The sequence below is a fragment of the Pelophylax lessonae genome (assembly GCF_965119305.1).
Source record: "Pelophylax lessonae genome assembly, chromosome: 5".
Lineage (NCBI taxonomy): Eukaryota > Metazoa > Chordata > Amphibia > Anura > Ranidae > Pelophylax > Pelophylax lessonae.
In genome coordinates this window covers 484,952,273-484,972,627 of record NC_138772.1, presented here as the reverse complement: position 1 = coordinate 484,972,627, position 20,355 = coordinate 484,952,273, and the positions used below count along the sequence as shown (strand labels likewise).

The 20,355-nt window shown below is 41.9% G+C and overlaps 1 protein-coding gene across 2 annotated transcripts in view; it reads right to left on the bottom strand.

Annotated features, from left to right (window-relative positions):
- The window catches only part of VPS13B (vacuolar protein sorting 13 homolog B), a 1,502,642-nt gene that overhangs the window by 350,600 nt on the left and 1,131,687 nt on the right, over positions 1–20,355 (bottom strand). For both annotated transcript variants that reach the window (XM_082257852.1, XM_082257851.1), the window contains exon 35: positions 9,665–9,802. In XM_082257852.1, the coding sequence (XP_082113978.1) occupies positions 9,665–9,802 (138 nt within the window). The remainder of the gene's footprint in view (positions 1–9,664; positions 9,803–20,355) is intronic.

Sequence of the window (20,355 nt, the reverse complement as noted above, 5' to 3'; positions counted from 1 at the left end):
CTAAATATTACATTCAAATATTTATGGGCCCCATGCTCTTTTCTGGACAAGAATACCCATTACATTTTAAAGGCTACCTTACAGGCTCTTTTTAATCAAAATATAGTTTCAGCTAAGTAAAAGGAATTTACATTGAAGATAACATCTCTAACAGCCAAGATTAAAACCCCTGAAAAGACACATAAAAGAAACCCTACAGATGCTTCAGGATTTCAAACAAGTTAACACTGATCTGTAAAAGATTTTGTTGTCTGGCAGCACTGGAAATGTTCTTCACTAGACAGCTACTCTACAAGAGAAATATGATTTTTGTACTCACTGTAAAATACATTCTTGGAGTCCATTGCAGGATTCAGGAATTCTATAGACTCTCAAGCTATACTGATGCCAACAGAAGAAATGGACACTGGGAAAAAGAAAAAAAAAAAAAGGTTGCCATGCAAAGCATTAGCAAGAGCATTAAAAAAAACACAGAGGAGTAGGACCTGTGGACTCCAAGAGAGGTCCTGTGGGAAACAGCAATTCTTGTGGTTCACAGGATGTCCAAATACAGGCCAACAGAGGGTTGGGCAATGGAGCAAACAGGGTCGACAGACTTAAGAAAAAACACTTTAGAAAACTGGGGACTGAGTGCAGCTCAAAGAGCTAACTGAAGGACCTAATGTCTGAAGCGGGCATTAAATGAGGCTTGAATAACCGCCTAGTAGAACTTGAATGTATGTGTGAACAGAAAACCATGTGGTATTCTTGAAAATCCAGGAAAAGTTGCTTAATGCCAAAAAAAAAAAAAAAAAGAGTCGTGCACAAATCTAGTATATAACACCTTGACAGAAAAGGGTAGAACATGATCTTTAAGACCACAAGTTAGGATGATGGTCTCTCTGAGACACTTGAAGATGGAGGACCAAGAAGCCAGGATACACATATGAGGTCTATCCTGGATTACTAAAAGTGCAACAACAAGGGGTGAGAGACAGACTGTGACCACATTTGACATATCAAGACAATGGAGGGAATATTCCTTAAAGCGGAGTTCCACCCAGGGGATACTTTTTTTTAAAAAAAATACCCCCGGGACAGTCAGGGCTAGTACATTCCACAATGGCTAGCCTCTGATCTGTCCCGGGTTGCACTTACCTTTTAGGAGAAATACTTACTTTGAAAAAGTATTCTCCAGCGCTGCCATCTCAGGTGTGGGCAGCTTGAAGCCAGCGCGATCCTCTTCTTCCTTCTTCTTCGGTCCCACGATGCACTGCACCGGCCCCGCCGTCACTTCCGGTGCGCGCGCGTCATCCCTCCACAGCTTCTGGGCATGCCCAGAAGCTGTTTAGAAGGGAATGACGTGCGCTCCAGAACTGACGTCGGGGCCGGTGCAGGTGCAATGATTCCTGGGAGCGATGACGTTCAGCTCCCAGGAATCATTGCAAAAGCCAGGAAGTGACGAATCGCCGTGGCCGCCGAGGGGAGGAAAAAGGAAGTAAGGTAAGTATATTTTCTCTACAAGGTAAGTAAAAAAAAAAAAAAAAAAAAATTGCGATTATCCATTTGTTTTTCAGGCGACCCGGAGCGAGAAGATGGAGGTAAGTATAAAATTAGGGTGGAACTCCACTTTAAGTAAACTGGGTCCAGATAGCGCAATGGTAAATTCTGAGTGCCAGACCTTACATTCAGGACTGGAGGGTGTCAATGAGAAAGTGGAGAAAAGAAAGGAACATTTCTTAACATTTACAGAGGACTTCCACTGAGAAAGATGGGTGGTCTTGGCACCAAAGTCAACAAAGGAAAGGTAGACTTTGCGATAATGCTAAGGTGTAAAACAATCAAGGCCAGCAACTGATTCCAGCAATCTAAGGGAAGCGCTGACCACCGCATTAAATAGAGAAGCTAATTCTTGATTTGGGTGTATTAGCTGCAGCTAAAATTGGTCAGAATGATTCTTCCTTCAGAAAGGAATGAAAGAAATCCAATAACAGATTCACAGATGGATCCAGACAAAACCATAAAAGTCAAGTGTCTGTTGGGGACAGGGATCCATAGGTCAAAGCTGTATCCAGCAAAAAGCTGAACCAGACCATAAAGAGTCCTTTCACAAGGAGCAAAGTGAAAAAAGGCCTGCAGATTGTTTACATACTCAGAACAACCCAGAGATAAAAGTGAAGGCCAAATAAAACAAAGCTATGGGTTAAGATCCAAATTAAAGCTGGGTATACATGTACAGTTTTTATTTTTTTCTGTTCAACCAGCAGGTTTGAGCCAAAAAAGAACTGACAGATACCCATATCAACACAAACGATGTTGATGCAGAGGTCTATCCCACTGTTCTTTTGTATTCTGATAGGGGGAAACCCCCCCCCCAATCAGAATATGCAGTTAATTCACTCCACTCCACTGGCTGCGAGCACTGATCAAATACTGGTTGCCCAGTATGACTGTTAGACAGACAGTAGTACACGTACTGAAATTCGGCCAGTTCCTGCTGAACCAGACAAATCTCAGTATGTGTGTACAGGGTTTAATTGCCTAACTGTCCAGATGAACTGCAAAACTAAGGGCAATGAGGAGGTCCAAAATAGGGCTCCGAATACAGTGCATTATTTCAGTACAAAGTGGATACAAGTAAATGCTGGAAAGGAATCTACTGATTGTTCAGAAGTGACGGGGAAAGCACTGTACTGAGAACATCCCAATAACCAACTGGGTTGGGGTAGGTGATGCTTTCTGGCAAAAAGTTACAGCAGCTTTGTAATCAGTCAGAAGTTTAAAAACCAGACTCCACAAGCACAATATGACTGTGGTCTGTTATGCTTACTGTGGTCTGCATTAGCATGGATCCTCTGCTGTCAAAGCCCAGAAAAGCTGTGCTGTAACATGTGGTGGCTGTTTAACAATAATGTGCCTGACAAACACAAGTTACAATAGAAAACAAATTGTTTGTAAACTGGGGTTGAACTATGACGCCTGTAAGACTGTTATGGTAGACTACAGCTATAAAGAGAGCAGAAAAGGTGAAGGCATACAGGACTTTCATGGTACCGTAAGGACAACACAAAATTCGATAAAAAATATTTCATTTTATTAAATACATCAATAAAAGATTACATGTGTACAAAAAATGTATATACATAATGTGTTTAAAAACAACATACATATAGCCTGACTAGCAGTTGGCTATAAATACATATCTAGCATAACATACAGCTTAGTAATAATAGACCACCGACCCCCAGGCTTCCCCTATATGGGGGAGCCCCTCAGTAAATAGGAGTCAGGGACACTTAACATGTTTCGGGGATAGACCGCTTCTTCAGGAGTCTAATAGAACACGCTGTATCATCTGTTACAAAACAAAAGATTAATTTACTAATACACTAATGTTTAACAAACCAATTCAAATACATCCACCCTTGTGGGATAAACAAGTGACCCGGTTCATCTAAGACATAAAGGTCCAATATTGGTAAGGTTACAAAATCCCAATAACCACCCAAAGAGAAAGGGGGAAGAAAAACACTATAATGAACTCACCAGAGACTCATCAGTTGGACAAGAGGCAAACCCTAAAAAACTGTGTCATGGGCGAGTGTGGGTGACAGACTATAATAAAAATCATATCACTGGTAAAAAAACAATTGTATATACATGTACGTGAATATAGAAAAAAAAATCTCTGCAAACTAATTCTAGTAGCAGAGAACCATAAATACCTAAAGAATACTATGTATGCATATACACAAGGTGGGACTCATATGGGCAAAGAAAGAATCCAAGGATAATATCAGCACTAAGTGTCTGGAGGAGGCGCATAAGGGTCTGTGAAGACCCAAAGATTTGCTACATGGTAGATTAGGACTTACTCTAAGGAACAGAAATCCTTTCAAGTTGATAACAGGCATGAGGAGTGCACATATCTTATATATCCCAGCCGTCAGTGTGGCCACTAAACTATCAGCATAGAAGGTATATCGCTGCTACATCTATACAACTGATCCCCGTAGGTGGACAGGGTTATTTCCTCCCAAGGGGTAGATTCAGGAGGTTCCTCAAAATCTGCAGAATAAACCACCCATTAATCAATAAATAATATACTCCAAATGGTCCCAATACGTCGAGTGATATTATACATATACGTATTGGGGCCATTTGGAGTATATTCACCTAGTCCACCAAGGAGGATCAGCTGTATAGTTGTAGCAGCGATATACCTTCTATGCTGATAATTTAGTGGCCACACTGACGGCTGGGATCTATAAGATATGTGCACTCCTCATGCCTGTTATCAACTTGAATGGATTTCTGTTTGTTAGAGTAAGTCCTGGTCTACCATATAGCAAACATTTGGGTCCTCACAGACCCTCATGTGCCTCCTCCCCTTTCCCATATTGATTATGTTTTTTTTATCTGATAGCTCTTGTTAATCCAGACACTTAGAGCTCATTTTATCCATGGATTCCTTCTTTGTCCATATGAGTCACCACCTGGTGTATATGCATACATAGTATTCTTTAGGTATGTATGGTTTTCTGCTACTAGAATTAGTTTGCAGAGTTTTTTCTTCCATTTGCACTTACATGTATATACAATTGTTTTTTACCAGTGATATGATTTTTAATATAGTCTGTCGCCCACACTTGCCTGTGACACAGTTTTTAGGGCTTGCCTCTTGTCCAACTGATGAGTCTTGGGTGAGTTCATTATAGTGTTTTTCCTCCCCCTTTCTCTTTGGGTGGCTATACTTGGAAGCTGAGGGTATTGGGATTTTGTAACCTTACCAATATTGGACCTTTATGTCTTAGGTGAACCGGGTCACTTGTTTATCCCACAAGGGTGGATGTATGTGAATTGGTTTGTTGGACATTAGTGTATTAGTAATTTAATCTTTTGTTTTGTAACAGATGATACAGTGTGTTCTATTAGACTCCTGAAGAAGCGGTCTATCCGTGAAACATGTCGAGTGTCCCTGACTCCTGTTTCCTGAGTGGCTCCCCCAGCTAGGGGAAGCCTGGGGGTCGGTGGTCTATTATTACTAAGCTGTATGTTATGCTAGATATGTATTTGTATAATGTATATACATTTTTTGTATACATGTAATCTTTTATTGATGTATTTAATAAAATAATAAATCCCAATAACTTTCCAGGCTCTCTATCCAGGACAGGGACAATTACTAGCTGGTCATTTATTGAGTTAGCATTGTATAGTAAATGTGATTCTGCACGTTCACGAGCACTCCCTCTTGAACAGACTACCACAAAGGGTAGTCACTGCCCACTGCAGGACTGTCGCAGGGAGAGCATCTGTGTTGATAACAAAATAGGAATCTGTGCTGTTTGGCTAACCTGGGGGCATTTCAGGGATTTCACATCGAGCCTGAGTAGCTGTAGATAACTGAAGAAAAGTCCATAAATTCATGGCTGTTCCAGAGAGAACACCAGGATAAACTAAGAAAACCTGTACACTGTAGTTGACTGAAGTGAATGCCAAGATTTAACATATCCAGCATAAAATCAACCAGCAGCTGTTGATAGAAGAAAATGCTTTAAAATAAACATATAACAAAAGAGCTGGAGAAAAAAACATTTACTCCCTCAAGGACACTAGCAAAAACAGGAGGCTTGATGGTGATGAATGAGTTTTCTGTGCCAGACAGTTTTTTTTTTTTTTGCCAGTGTCCATTTCTACTGTAGGCAGGAGTATAACCTGAAAGTCTAAAGAATTCTTGTGTCCCTCAAAGGACGAGAAAAAAAATAGGTTTATTCAGATATTGTCATAAACTGAACATTTAACACTAAAAGAACAACAAACCTCCCATATTTCAGAAGCATTGTTCTATATTGTATGAGGTATTCACGCTAACCATGAAAACACTTTACCTAACAATATTTGTAGATTACTCCTTTTAGCCACCCAATCTCTAGCACAACAATATAAGGAAAATTCCTGCACTTAAAAAAAGTTATCATTATTCAAATAAATAAATACATCTTCAAAATTTGGCTCCCAGTTTGATCCCCCTTTTCATTATTGAATGTAGGCTAGGTGCTTTTCAGGGTGGACTGATATTACTAACTAACCTTTATTGGTTTGGCTTGAGTCAATGCATTCCTCACAAATATAGGGCTGGAAACTGAAACCACAAAAAGCTGGCCATTCACTAATCAAAATTCAGGCAGTTTAGCAGGAAGTGGCCAAATCTTGATCAAAGTGTGGCTGTCCCTGCTGGACAGATGTTTGTTTATTCAACTTCTGTTGAGGGAGATGTTGATACATTTTCTCGTACTGTGGCTGAGACTGATCAGTACATTCTGGCCGCGGCAGGTCCTGTTGTAAGAATACAATGTCCCGGAGGAGGAAGGGTGGAGTGAGAATCTTTCATTCATCTCATTGTGTGGATGGAGGAATCGGTTCTCATTCATTCAGCCCGCTAGCTTACTATGTACACTGTGGATGGGGTCATTTGTTCTATTTAGACAGCCATTCAAGGTGTTAAAACTGTGGACAATTAGCACAAGAGATCCTTTTGAGGAGATGACACTTTATGCTCCAAATCCAAAGCAACAACATTTTTTTTCTCTGAACCAAGTAATGTAAGCAATTTGGCTCTGAGATCAACTAAATTAAGTGAACATTGCAGACAGAAGTCATTATTTATACTTATGGGCGATGCTAACTTCCACACTAATCAAAGTGTACAGAGACTTTGACGGAGAACAGATTACATATATACATATAGGAAGGGTAACACGGGGGGAATCCAAATCAACAGAGCATTATAAAAAATCAGAAATCCAATGATTTTATTTGGGGTCAGAACAACGCCAAGATATTTCAGGGCTTGGAACTTCCTAGTAAATGGAAAGAAAGACCGTAAAGTAGCAGCTATACTAGACGCTGTGATATTGTTAAGACTTTCAGATTCAGTATAGTTTATTTTACGATTAGACACAGCATTAAAAGGAGGTCAGTTCTACCATTACATGAGGAATATCAAATTGAAGGTTTGAAATATAGAGTGGAATGTCATCTGCATAAGTGGAGAGTTTATGTTCACTCCCTTGGTCTACATGGCTGTGATCTTCGCTGGCTCTCATCCTATCTATCCCACCGAACCTTCAGTGTCACTTACAATTCTACTACTCCTCTCCTCTTCCTTTCCACATCGGGGTCCCCTAAGGTTCTGATCTTGGACCTCTCCTATTCTCAATTTACACCTCCTGCCTGGGTAAGCTGATATCAATATATATATTCAATATAATTTATATACTAACACCCAAATCTCTCTCTCTACCCCTCAGCTCACTCCATCAGTCTCCTTGGATATCACTAATTTACCAACCGACATATCAATCTGGATGCCGCCCCACGTCCTCAAACTCAACCTGTCCAAAATCAAGCTCATAATTTTTTCTCCCCCACATGCCTCTTCCCCCGACTTCTCTGTCAGGATCAATGGCACCACCATCAACCCATCCTCGCATGCCAGGGCAAAAGGTGTTATCGTGGACTCTGAACTCTCCTTTCGGCCCAGCATCTAATCACTTTCCAAAGCTAGCCACCTCAACCTCTGCAACATCTACAAAATACATCCCGTCCTAACCAATGAAATCACAAAAGCTCCTAATCCACTCCCTGGTCATCTCTTTCCTCGACTACTACAACTCCCTCCTCATTGGCTTACCTTTACATAGGCTATCCCCTTTCAGTCCATCATGAATGCTGCTGCCAGACTCATCCCCCTTACAAATCACTCAGTAGTCTGAATTTAATTAATTGGGTTAGTGACAGCCAATGGAGGGATTGGCAAAGAGAGGTAGCAGACGCTAACAATAACTTACAAAGCCATCCACAACCCCCCGCTTCATCACTAACCTAGTCTCAAAATACCAACCAAATCGTTCACTTTGTTCCTCCCAATATCTCTGCTTTCTAGCTCCCTCGTCACCTTCTCCCATGACTATCTCCAACACATTCACTTTTGGGCGATCCCTAAAGAATTTCTCTTCAGAGAAGCCTATCCTGCCTCCACCTAACAACTATACTTTTATTTTCTCCATCAGCTCATCCCCCACAGTTATTACCTTTTGTATCACTTGATCCTCCCTTTTAGATTGTAAGCTCTAGCGAGCAGGGCCCTCTGATGCCTCCTGTATTGAATTGTATTGTATTGTAATTGTACTGTCTGCCCTCAAGCTGTAGGCGCTGCGCAAACTGTTGGCGCCAAATAAATCCTGTATAATTACTTTAATAAAAAGAACCAATATGTTCTACCAGTAATCACTGTGATTATTTTTGGAGAAAAACCTCCACCACCAAAGCGAACAAGAGGGGGAAAAGAGGAAACCCCTGTCTAGTCCTGTCTAGAACAGGGTAACTGGGAAACAGGTTGCCATTATCCTTCACTCTAGCAGCAGGAAATGTAGAGAAAACCAGAATTCATGCAAGCATATTTGGGCCAAGGCCTACAAGGACTCCTAAAACATAACCCCTAGTCTACTCTGTCAAAAGCTTTCTCAGTGTATGTTGAAAGCAGCAGACAGGGAAGGGGGGAGGGGAAGTGGAAGAGGGGGGAGGGGAAGAGGGGGGAGAAGAGGGGGAGGAGAAGAAGGGGAGAGGAGAAGAGGGGGGGAGGAGGGAGGGGGAGAGGACGGAGGAAAGGACAGAGAAGGACAGAGCAGGGCTGTGCATGATGGAGGCACATAAACTGACTGCGGTGTCAGGGCTCAGCAGCCATGATAAATCGTGGTTTAGGTGATAGAAGGAGCCAAATTACACAGCACAAGCACTGTGCTGTTATTCATGCTTTAAGGGAACAGGATCTGTTATATCTATATATATAAATATATATATATATATATATATATATATATATATATATATATATATATATATTTTTTTTTTTAAACTGGAAACTATCAAGCATTCTTAAGGATCCATAACCCACAATTTTTACTATTTGGGGACCCAGAATAAATTATTTCCCTCTTTGAACCCTTCTAGCCTCAATTATCTATAAATATCTCACTTCACCTTAAGCCCAGAGCCCTTGAGGAACACCTCATTCCATCCTTTCCCCTCCCACCTCTACACAAACACCAACCTCTCTTACGTTCTTATAACTTCAATCGCCCTCAACCTTTCCCCCTCTCACTCCCCCTACCTAAGTGGTCCCCGCCACCTGTTCTTTGCCTGAGTACTTAGACAAGATACCATGTTTTGCTACTCTCACAGTTGGACTCCTCACTGACAACTCACTGTCTATTCTTACATAGTATTCTAATACAGTGATCAGTACTAAAAAAATGCACTGTCACTGCACTAATGACACAAATGTCCCCTTGCAGAACAGCGATCTGTCTTGTTTACCTAGGCAGATCGGTGTTCTGCCTCTCTCGGGGATGATCGTGGGTGGCCGGCGGACATCGAGTAAGCCGGACCCATAGATTGACTACCCTGCTAGCCAATTCCAGTGTGATCGCGCCTCTAGTGGCTTTTGAACAAAATGACATACAGGTACGTCTTTTCGCGCAATAGCAACACTTTGCCGCAGTTTCTAGGTGGCCGGTCGGCAAGTGGTTGATCCTGATGTTCCACTCTGTATCTTGTTCAATTGACACTGTTGTTATATGTTACCATAAAAAAAAAACTACTGAAAAAAGAAAAACATTACCTGGTCCATTCAGGAAATCTTTTATTTGTAGTGTGATCAGTGGTGGAGGAATCCCAGTTCTGGCACTGGCCTCTCCTGCTGCTGTCTGTAGCCAGATTTTGGTGTAATCAAGGCTTTCTGGCAATGTCTTCCCAGCATCTATGAAAAGATGAAGACACAATTATGCAGAGGATGCTTCAGCATTAAAATAAACATATCATAAAATATTTGGACAGCACATTAGTTACTATTATTATCAGAACACTGACCAATAATTTTGCAGGTATTTCAACACAAAAAAGGCAAAGTGATTTTTTTAATGGGTCAAAAAGTGACATTAAAAATAATGCCACTATTGCCGACCTCTCGATTTGGAAAAGATTGTCGCTTGGCTGTCATTTTGATACAGTGAATTCATGAGTCACACCTAGAATAAGAATGCAGATTAAGAGTTGTAACATCACTTTCTAATAAACATTCTTTCTTCAGGTCAGTGGCTGAAAGTGTTGAGGTAACAACAAAAAGACAACAGCATTGTAAAAATGGGAAAAACAATGGCAGACTGAGTAATTTTTTTTCCTAGTACAGGCTTTTTTATGGTCTGTAAACAGATCCTTGCTTTACCAATACACACAGGATTTCTGTGCTCACCATAAAATCTTTTGTTGGAATCCACTGAGGGTCACAGTAAGTCTCTAAACTTCTGGTTATAGTGCCGCCTACAGAAAGACCTGACACTGGCAAAAAAGAAAAAAAAAAGTAGGACAGCCCAGGATAAACCCTCCTAGTATCAGCATGTCTCAATTTTGTAGAAAAGTAAAGCAATACCGAGAACATGACCGTAAACATAGAAGGGTGAAACCTGTGTCCCTTAATGGAGGCCAAGATTATTATTTTATGGTAAGTATTAAAATTCTTTCTTTCTATCCATTGAGGGACAGTGGAAGTCTTTAACCTTTCGAACATCCAAAATAGCCTAACTGAGGGATGAGCAACACAGCAAACAACTGAAAACAGGATCAATGTGAACAAGAAAACTGGGGACTGCCATCAGCTCGAGAGCTGCCTCAAGCTAGCACCAGATGCGACTGCCCTCTAGCAACAAAAAACATGGAGAACAGAAGATCAGGTGGTAGCTTATCATAGGGAACCAATGCCTGATGGTATGAGGTATGTCTTGACAAGAAAAGAAGAAAAATTATCCATAAGATCATAAGCTTGGAAGCTGGTCTACCCTGATCCATCCAAAAGGACCTTCTGTGATGACCAACTGGGAGTCAGTAATTGAGAGATACAGACTGAAAGCCTGAACTGTTGTCAAACAAGGAAAAGAGCTGGGGCAGGACAGAGGGACAAAAGAACAATGTCCTGGGAAGATCAAAACTGCCCTGATTCAGAAAGAGGTACTAAATATTCAATAATGGGTATGTCATGAGAATGCACTAGGGCATACAATGGGGTCAGCACCCAGGTGAATAGTCCGAGTGCTAGGGCAAAACTGAAAAGTCAGAGTGCTGAAATGACAGTGATCTGTAGGTATGCATCCTAGGTGACCACAGAGGTAATTAAGTCCCCCTGGCAAATGGAAGAAATAGTAGATATTGTGGATACTATGGATTGCTTTATTATTTATTTATTTCAGGTACTTATATAGCGCTGTCAATTTACGCAGCGCTTTTACATATACATTGCACATTCACATCAGTCCCTAACTCCCATTCATACATACACATAGTAAGGCCTTTTTTTTTTACAAGATCCAATTAACCTACCAGCATGTCTTTGGAGTGTGGGAGGAAACCGGAGTACCCGGAGGAAACCCACGCAACATGCAAACTTCAGGCAGGTAGTGTCGTGGTTGGGATTTGAACCAGTGACCCTCTTGCTGCTAGGTGAACATGCTAACCATTACACCACTGTGCCGCCCGTACTTCACTTAGCCCCAAAACAAACAGATGTTTTCTCTGTGAAAAAGCAAACTACCTTGGAGTCCACAAGGATGTTCCATTCGGAAAGTGTGCGTGCTTCCTCATGTTGATGAAGGCCTCTTATTCCAGACTTTGCAGGTGGCCAGAGACCAAAGTTTGAGAGTCCTAGATGTACTCCAGGAGTAAAAAAAAAAAAGTGGCAGACCTTTCCCTAAACAGTGAGGCACATGGGTGCTCCCATCTCCAATGACATCTTTGATAACAAAACCAAGCTCCAAAGAGATGTCTCTCGAAAATTTTGCAGGTAAGATGTGAACACCAGGCTGATCCCACAGCTTTAGAGTAGGGTGCACTGCATTTATAAAAGCCAAATGGTCTAATTTCTTTAGTACCAGTAGATTTTTGCAACTCGCTAAGGATAATCTTGTCAAGTAAAGACTGGAGTGACTCATAATGAGAGTCAGATATACAGTGCCTTGCGAAAGTATTCGCCCCCCCTTGAACTTTGCGACCTTTTGCCACATTTCAGGCTTCAAACATAAAGATATAAAACTGTAATTTTTTGTGAAGAATCAACAAGTGGGACACAATCATGAAGTGGAACGAAATTTATTGGATATTTCAAACTTTGTTAACAAATAAAAAAACTGAAAAATTGGGCGTGCAAAATTATTCAGCCCCTTTACTTTCAGTGCAGCAAACTCTCTCCAGAAGTTCAGTGAGGATCTCTGGATGATCCAATGTTGACCTAAATGACTAATGATGATAAATAGAATCCACCTGTGTGTAATCAAGTCTCCGTATAAATGCACCTGCACTGTGATAGTCTCAGAGGTCCGTTTAAAGGGCAGAGAGCATCATGAAGAACAAGGAACACACCAAGCAGGTCCGAGATACTGTTGTGGAGAAGTTTAAAGTTGGATTTGGATACAAAAAGATTTCCCAAGCTTTAAACATCCCAAGGAGCACTGTGCAAGCGATAATATTGAAATGGAAGGAGTATCAGACCACTGCAAATCTACGAAGACCTGGCCGTCCCTCTAAACTTTCAGCTCATACAAGGAGAAGACTGATCAGAAATGCAGCCAAGACCCATGATCACTCTGGATGAACTGCAGAGATCTACAGCTGAGGTGGGAGACTCTGTCCATAGGACAACAATCAGTCGTATACTGCACAAATCTGCCCTTTATGGAAGAGTGGCAAAAAGAAAGCCATTTCTTAAAGATATCCATAAAAAGTGTCGTTTAAAGTTTGCCACAAGCCACCTGGGAGACACACCAAACATGTGGAAGAAGGTGCTCTGGTCAGATGAAAACAAAATCGAACTTTTTGGCAACAATGCAAAACGTTATGTTTGGCGTAAAAGCAACACAGCTCCTCACCCTGAACACACCATCCCCACTGTCAAACATGGTGGTGGCAGCATCATGGTTTGGGCCTGCTTTTCTTCAGCAGGGACAGGGAAGACGATTAAAATTGATGGGAAGATGGATGGAGCCAAATACAGGACCATTCTGGAAGAAAACCTGATGGAGTCTGAAAAAGACCTGAGACTGGGACAGAGATTTGTCTTCCAACAAGACAATGATCCAAAACATAAAGCAAAATCTACAATGGAATGGTTCACAAATAAACATATCCAGGTGTTAGAATGGCCAAGTCAAAGTCCAGACCTGAATCCAATCGAGAATCTGTGGAAAGAACTGAAAACTGCTGTTCACAAACGCTCTCCATCCAACCTCACTGAGATCGAGCTGTTTTGCATGGAGGAATGGGCAAAAATTTCAGTCTCTCGATGTGCAAAACTGATAGAGACATACCCCAAGCGACTTACAGCTGTAATCATAGCAAAAGGTGACGCTACAAGGTAGTAACTTAAGGGGGCTGAATAATTTTGCACGCCCAATTTTTCATTTTTTTATTTCTTAAAAAAGTTTGAAATATCCAATAAATTTCGTTCCACTTCATGATTGTGTCCCACTTGTAGTTGATTCCTCACAAAAAAATTACAGTTTTATATCTTTATGTTTAAAGCCTGAAATGTGGCAAAAGGTTGCAAAGTTTAAGGGGGCCGAATACTTTCGCAAGGCACTGTAGTCATGGTGACCAGCGCTGCTTTTTGACATTGGCAGATCAGCCAAAGAATCTGCAGGGGAAGGCGCAGTAGCACACCTTAACCATATGCGGTTAGAGCCAGCCAGAAACTGTTGGCTGAATAAGTGGCATGCAACACCTAGTGGAGAATGTCAAAACTCAGTCCCTCAGTGTTAACCCCTTCTGTGCAGGAACTGTGGAAAATGGAAATTTTTAAATTACCCAGTGATCCAAACAAATGAGTTTGTTACCAGTGCTCAGCCTGATCAGCCTACTAACAGAGTGAAACATCAGAGGCAGGGCAAGCTCTGAGACAACGCCAATGGCTTTGTACCCAGAAAGCCCTTCCTGGCTGACTGGTAACCAGTATGGAACCTGGAAAGCACCTTACATGGAACCCAATGCCCAAAGGTCACTTTCAGACTATCCCCGCAAAATTCTAGGGTCTAGTCAAGCACTCTAAAAGCCAGGCTGAGTATAGGCAGTGCCAAATAGTTAAAATCGTAGAAAGCAGCTCTGTAATGAACTGATAACCTTAAGATTTTTAAGTTTACCTCCTCCGCCACAAGTAAGATTCAAGTTTCTTATTTATAATTGTAAATTGTTATGTTAACCATGCAATTCAAATGTATTAGGAATGTACAAAAGGACTTTTTATCAAAACACAGATCTTTGCACAACTATGTAACAACGGTTTGGGTTGGGGCGTATTTATTTAATGAAAAGGGCAGTCTAAATACTAGGTTACTAATAGCTGGTAGAGGTGTACTATGTGCTCTGGGATAGGCCAACTTCACTTGAATATGTGTTCTGCTATATGCAAATATGAATGGCCTGGTGGCTGGTTTGAAGAACCTAGAAACAAGTGACATAACCATTTGGGACCTGCAAATTAGTCTGAAACTACCTTTATCAACTTATCAAACTTCTGAAACTGTTTTCAGACATACACGATCCTTTAAATAAAAAAAAAAACTGATCAACAAAAAGCATCAAAATATCAAATAACCTATTACATTCTGAACAGAATTTTGTGGTTCCCCCAGTCTTTACCCAGCACTTAGCAAGACTTAATCCACTAAGCTAACCAATGCCAAGAGCCCACTTAGCCTTTACTCTTCAAAAGCGTGCAGCCATTTGCAAAGGTGAATGCAAATATACTGGACCCCATCCAAACCCTAGGAGCACCTTGCATTAAAAAACTACTTAGAAGGAACCAGGACTGTTTAAGGTCTTGAACTGAACACAAACACTGTATAAACCATTTTACAAATAAACATTTGAAATGTAAACCTTAAGCTGCCAACACTTTTTATTTATTCTATGTATTTGTATAAAATCATTATTTGCATTTAGTCTCTGTACAGCATATTCACTGCCGTTGGGCCCTAAGAAAAATTCTGTCTTATGGACACAATTCATTATGTCCTTAAATCCCTTAATAGTAACAAAAAAAAGCCGAAGCTTTAGCCCCTGGGACTCCCATAGCCAGTTACTATTCTGATTTAAATATGCTAAATTGTAAACAATGTTACAAATATTTAGAGTTCACTAAATCTGGCAACTAGTGATCAGTATGTCTTTTTAGAACTTGAAGGGATTCACATGGAGCTATAAATAACTTGCTCTCTGCTGTATTACTGCAGTAGATGGACTTTTGTAATGTTTAAAAAATGTGAGCACATCGTAGTAAGAATTAGGCTAGCATGGCCCCAGTGGATTTTTCAAAAAGGTAGTTGTTCTGATGCATAGAAGCAGATAACAGAATTGCTTCCTAGGCTTAAAGAAAAACCTCTACCCTTCTAATCCAGGACAAAAAAAAAATGTATTTTAACCCCACACTCCTCTTCAGCTTAGGCTTATCTTATTGTTTGCTCTCTCGCCACTCCAGTCGGAGCTAGAAATTGAAGGGAATACATACTGGGTACTTTCTGGTATGGAGGAGTGTGTGATTCCCTACAGGTCACACTTCTGGGATCAGTGCTGTCCACAGAGGGGTTGATTTTCTACTGGCAAATGTGCTGTTCAATTTGCAGGGGAATTTTCACTAAGCTTCATCTCACTAACCTAAGGAAAATTTCCTTTCAAAGTCAAAATGACCTTGCAAAATGAACAGACTTTTTGCTTTAATAAATCAACCCCTAAAAGCCCATAGCCCTATTGCAGGATTTCTATTCCATTCTGAGTGGAATTGAACTCACTAAATTCTGACCAGATGAATGTAATGATACACAAAGAAACGATGGCTGTCCAGGCTATGTTGTCCACTTGTGGTCACTCTAGTGGACAGGAGGATACGTTTCCTGCAAAATTAATTGAAACTACAGTCTAATTCCAGGTAAAAGAAGATAAGAATCCAGAAAGAAATATTTAGGATGCTTTGATGACCTCCTGCAAATGCTAGGTGCCTGGTTGTCTTGCAGATCCCCTGGATTCCATACTCATTGCATTACTAATCCAGCACAAAAAGCCTACAAATGACTATTTCTGATCTGCTGTTCTTGTGATTCATTCATTTAGTTTTCATTCATTTTGTTGCAGATTGATCACCACAAGAGGCCCTAGGCTCAATTTTGTAAACTATAACCTACATGTTCTTGGCTATTACATAATTAAGTCTTACTAGATCAAATCTCCTATCTAAAAATGTAATAACCTTTATTTCAAAATGATAGAGACAGTCTTTTTTTAAAAAAAAGCAGCATAACATAATTTGCATTTCAGAAAATGCAACATTTTGAATTCCATTTTTATGTCTGAGTAGAGTGACAGTGCTGATATTCTTTATGCTACGTTATACTTTACTTCCTGCGCTGACCATTTTTGTGATCAAATGGATCTTTCCTCAGAGGTGTCACAAAGATCTGGATACTACACAAAGCAAGTAGGTAGGTCTACAGTCCGATAACCGTTGGGTACAAAACACAAAATATTCAAAGTACTAACGCCACAACATTGATACGAAAGCCAGGCAAGTAGTATTGGCAGGTGGCAATCAATGACAGTCTACATATATCTCTTAGTAAACATTTCCTTTAAATAAAGATCACTGAATTCTAGAAATTTTACTCAGGGGAACCATTTATATTCCAAAAAGCAGCAAATGTTGACAAATCTCAGCAAAACAATGAAGCTGATTTATTAACCGCTTGACCACTGCTCACTGTGCTGCTACTGCAGCAAAGTGGCTCGTTAAGGTCTGGCGGCGTAGACCTACGTCACCAGACTCTCCCCTCTCTCGACGGCGCGCGCACCGCCAGAGGCCCGCTCCCGCTGTATTCAGACACAGCGGGAGTCGGGCCAGGGGAGGAGAGGCGGTGATTACCGCCGCTTTTCCCCGATCGTCGGGGATCGAGTGAGGAGATCGGCCGCTTGTGTAAACAGTGACAGACAGTGACAGATTACAGGATTCAGCATAGCTGAACCTGCAATCTGTGTCTGTGTCACACAACCCCCTCTCCCCACACACGTCAGTAAGCATGAGGCATACATTTAACCCCTTGATCACCAATAAAGTTAACCCCTTCCCTGCCAGTGTCATTATTAGAGTAACAGTGCATATTTATAACACTGATTACTGTAGTAATGTCACTGGTACCCTCAAAAGTGTCAAAAATGTCAGTTAGGGGTCCAATCTGTCCGCCGCAATGTCGCAGTCCCGCAAAAAAAAAAAACGCAGATCGCCGCCATTACTAGTAAAGAAAAAAATAAACAATAAAAATGACAAAACTTTCCCGTAGTTCGTAAACACAATAACTTTTGCGCAAACCAATCAAAATACACTTATTGTGATTTTTTTACCAAAAATATGTAGCAGAAAACAAATTGGCCTAAAATGTTAAGAAATTTTGATTTATACATTTTTTTTGGCAATGTTATATATCAGAATGTAAAAAAAATATTGTTTTTTTTTATCAAAATTGTCGCTCTTTTTTTCAAAAATTAAAAATCGCACAGGTGATCAAATACCACCAAAAGAAAGCTCTATTTGTGGGGAAAAAAAGGACATAAAATCGGATTTTTGTAAGATCTTACCGTAAAATCCTTTTCTTTTAGCTCATTGACAGACGTAGTCTTCTTGATTCACATCAATTGGGTTATGTTGTCTCCGCAGGAGTAGGACTAGGCAGAAAGAAAAAACGTTCAAAGCAGCAACAGAGAATTTAACCCAACCCAACTCAATGATAGAGGGGCGGGTACTACGTCTGTCAATGAGCTAAGAGAAAAGGATTTTACGGTAAGATCTTACAAAAATCCGATTTTCTCTGTCGCTCATTGACAGACGTAGTCTTCTTGATTCACATCAATTGGGACATCCAGAAGCAGTGCCACAAATGAGGGGTGGGATTGACAGAAATCAAAATCCAATCTAGAAGGCCCAACCGGTGCCAACTAGAAGTTTTAAAGGCTCATTATAAACAAAGAATGAGACTCAAATAAAAATTCCAACGGAAAAAAACCCTCGAGGTAGACCACTGGTCTCCTCAAATGGTGGCCTGCAAAACCTTGCGGCCAAACGAGGCATCAGATGATGCCATTACATCAACTTTATAATGTTTTGTAAAGGTATGCACCGACGACCAGGTAGCCGCCTTGCACACCTGGACCACTGACGCCTGATGGCGAAAGGCCCATGACACACTAAGTGCCCGAGTGGAGTGTGCCTTAACAGGGAACGGGGGCTCCCGACCCTTAATAGAATAAGCCTGTACCACCGTCTGCCTGATCCATTTGGAAATAGTCGTGGCAGATGCAGGCAACCCCTTTTTGGGTCCATCCGGGACCACAAAAAGTGAATCCGTCTTGCGAAACGAGTCTGTCGTTTTCAAGTATACCCTGATCGCCCGGACCACATCCAAGGAGTGTAAAGCAAACTCCCGAGGATGACTGGGCTTAGGACACAGGGAAGGTAATACAATTTCTTCATTCAGATGAAATTCTGAAACCACTTTTGGTAGGAAGGATGGATTCGGACGAAGAACCACCTTATCTCTCTGAACCACCAGATATGGGGAACGACAAGATAATGCAGCCAGTTCTGACACCCTGCGTGCAGAAGTGATAGCCACCAAGAAGGCCACCTTCTGGGACAACGTAGGTAGAGGAATCTCCCTAATATCTTCAAAGGGAGGTTTCTGAAGAACCGACAATACTAAATTAAGATCCCAGGGTGGTAACGGCGCGCGCACTGGCGGAGCCAGATGTCGCACCCCCTGGATGAAATTCCGCACCAAGGAATGAGTAGCCAAAGGCTTCTGAAAGAAGATAGCTAATGCTAAGACCTGACCCTTGATAGTGCTCAAAGCCAGTTTCTGCTCAACCCCTTGTTGCAGAAAAGCTAATATTCGACTAACCGAATAAGATCGTGGGTGGAACCCCAGGGGTTCACACCATGCAATGTAGGACTTCCAGGTGCGATGATAAATCTTTCTGGAAGTCGCTTTCCTTGCTTTAACTAGAGTAGGAATAACTGAAGCTGACAATCCCTTGTCCTTCAGCACCTGGGTCTCAATAGCCAGGCCGTTAAAGCCAGCGATCGTAAAGCAGGATGGAAGATCGGTCCCTGAGACAGTAGATCCTCCCTGAGAGGAAGTCTCCACGGGACGTCCGCCACCAGTCTGACCAAGTCGGCGTACCAAGCTCGGCGAGGCCAGTCCGGAGCTACCAGGATTACTGGAATTCCTTCCTCCTCTATCCTGCGAAGAAGTCTTGGCAGTAACCCGAGAGGAGGGAAGGCATACATTAGCTGGTATTGCCCCCACGGGGCGACCAGTGCGTCTGCGGTCTCTGCTAGAGGATCGCGGGAGCGAGCCACGAATCTCTGTACTTTCCTGTTGAATCGTGATGCCAACAGATCCACATCCGGGGTGCCCCAACGTAGGCACAACTGGTGGAAAACTTCTGGATAGAGGGACCATTCCCCCTGATCCAGAGTCTGACGGCTGAGATAATCTGCCTGCCAATTCTCCACCCCCCGAATGAACACCGCAGAGATAGTTGGAACAAACCGTTCCGCCCAGCGAAGAATGCAAGCCACTACCTTGGCTGCCCGGACACTCTTGGTGCCCCCCTGGTGATTGACATAAGCCACAGCCGTGGCGTTGTCCGACTGGATCCGAACCGGGCTGCCCTGGAGCTGCTCGGTCCAGTGAATCAGACAAAGTCTGATCGCTCTCAGTTCCAATACATTTATCGGTAACCTGGATTCTTCCGGGGACCAAAGTCCCCGAACGGATAACTGACCGAGAATTCCTCCCCATCCGGATAGGCTGGCATCCGTGGTCACTATCGTCCAATATATTGGCAGAAATGACTTTCCCTGGCTGAGCATCGGAGACTGAAGCCACCAGACCAGAGACTCTCTGGTCTGTTCGCTCAGTCGGATCCGATAGTCCAGGGATTCCAGGATTCCGATTCCATCTGAGGAGAATCTCTTGCTGAAGAATTCGGGTATGGGACTGGGCAAATGGGACTGCTTCGAAGGAAGCCACCATCAACCCCAGAACCCTCATGCAAGTCCGAAGGGAAGACCAGCTGTTGGATAGTAACAACTGGACTGCTGATTGAATCTTCCGGAGTTTCCCTACCGGAAGGAAAATTCTTGTCCTGACTGTGTCTAGAATTAGACTCAGATATTCGAGCCTCTGGGTGGGAACCAGAAATGACTTTTGCTGGTTCACCAGCCAC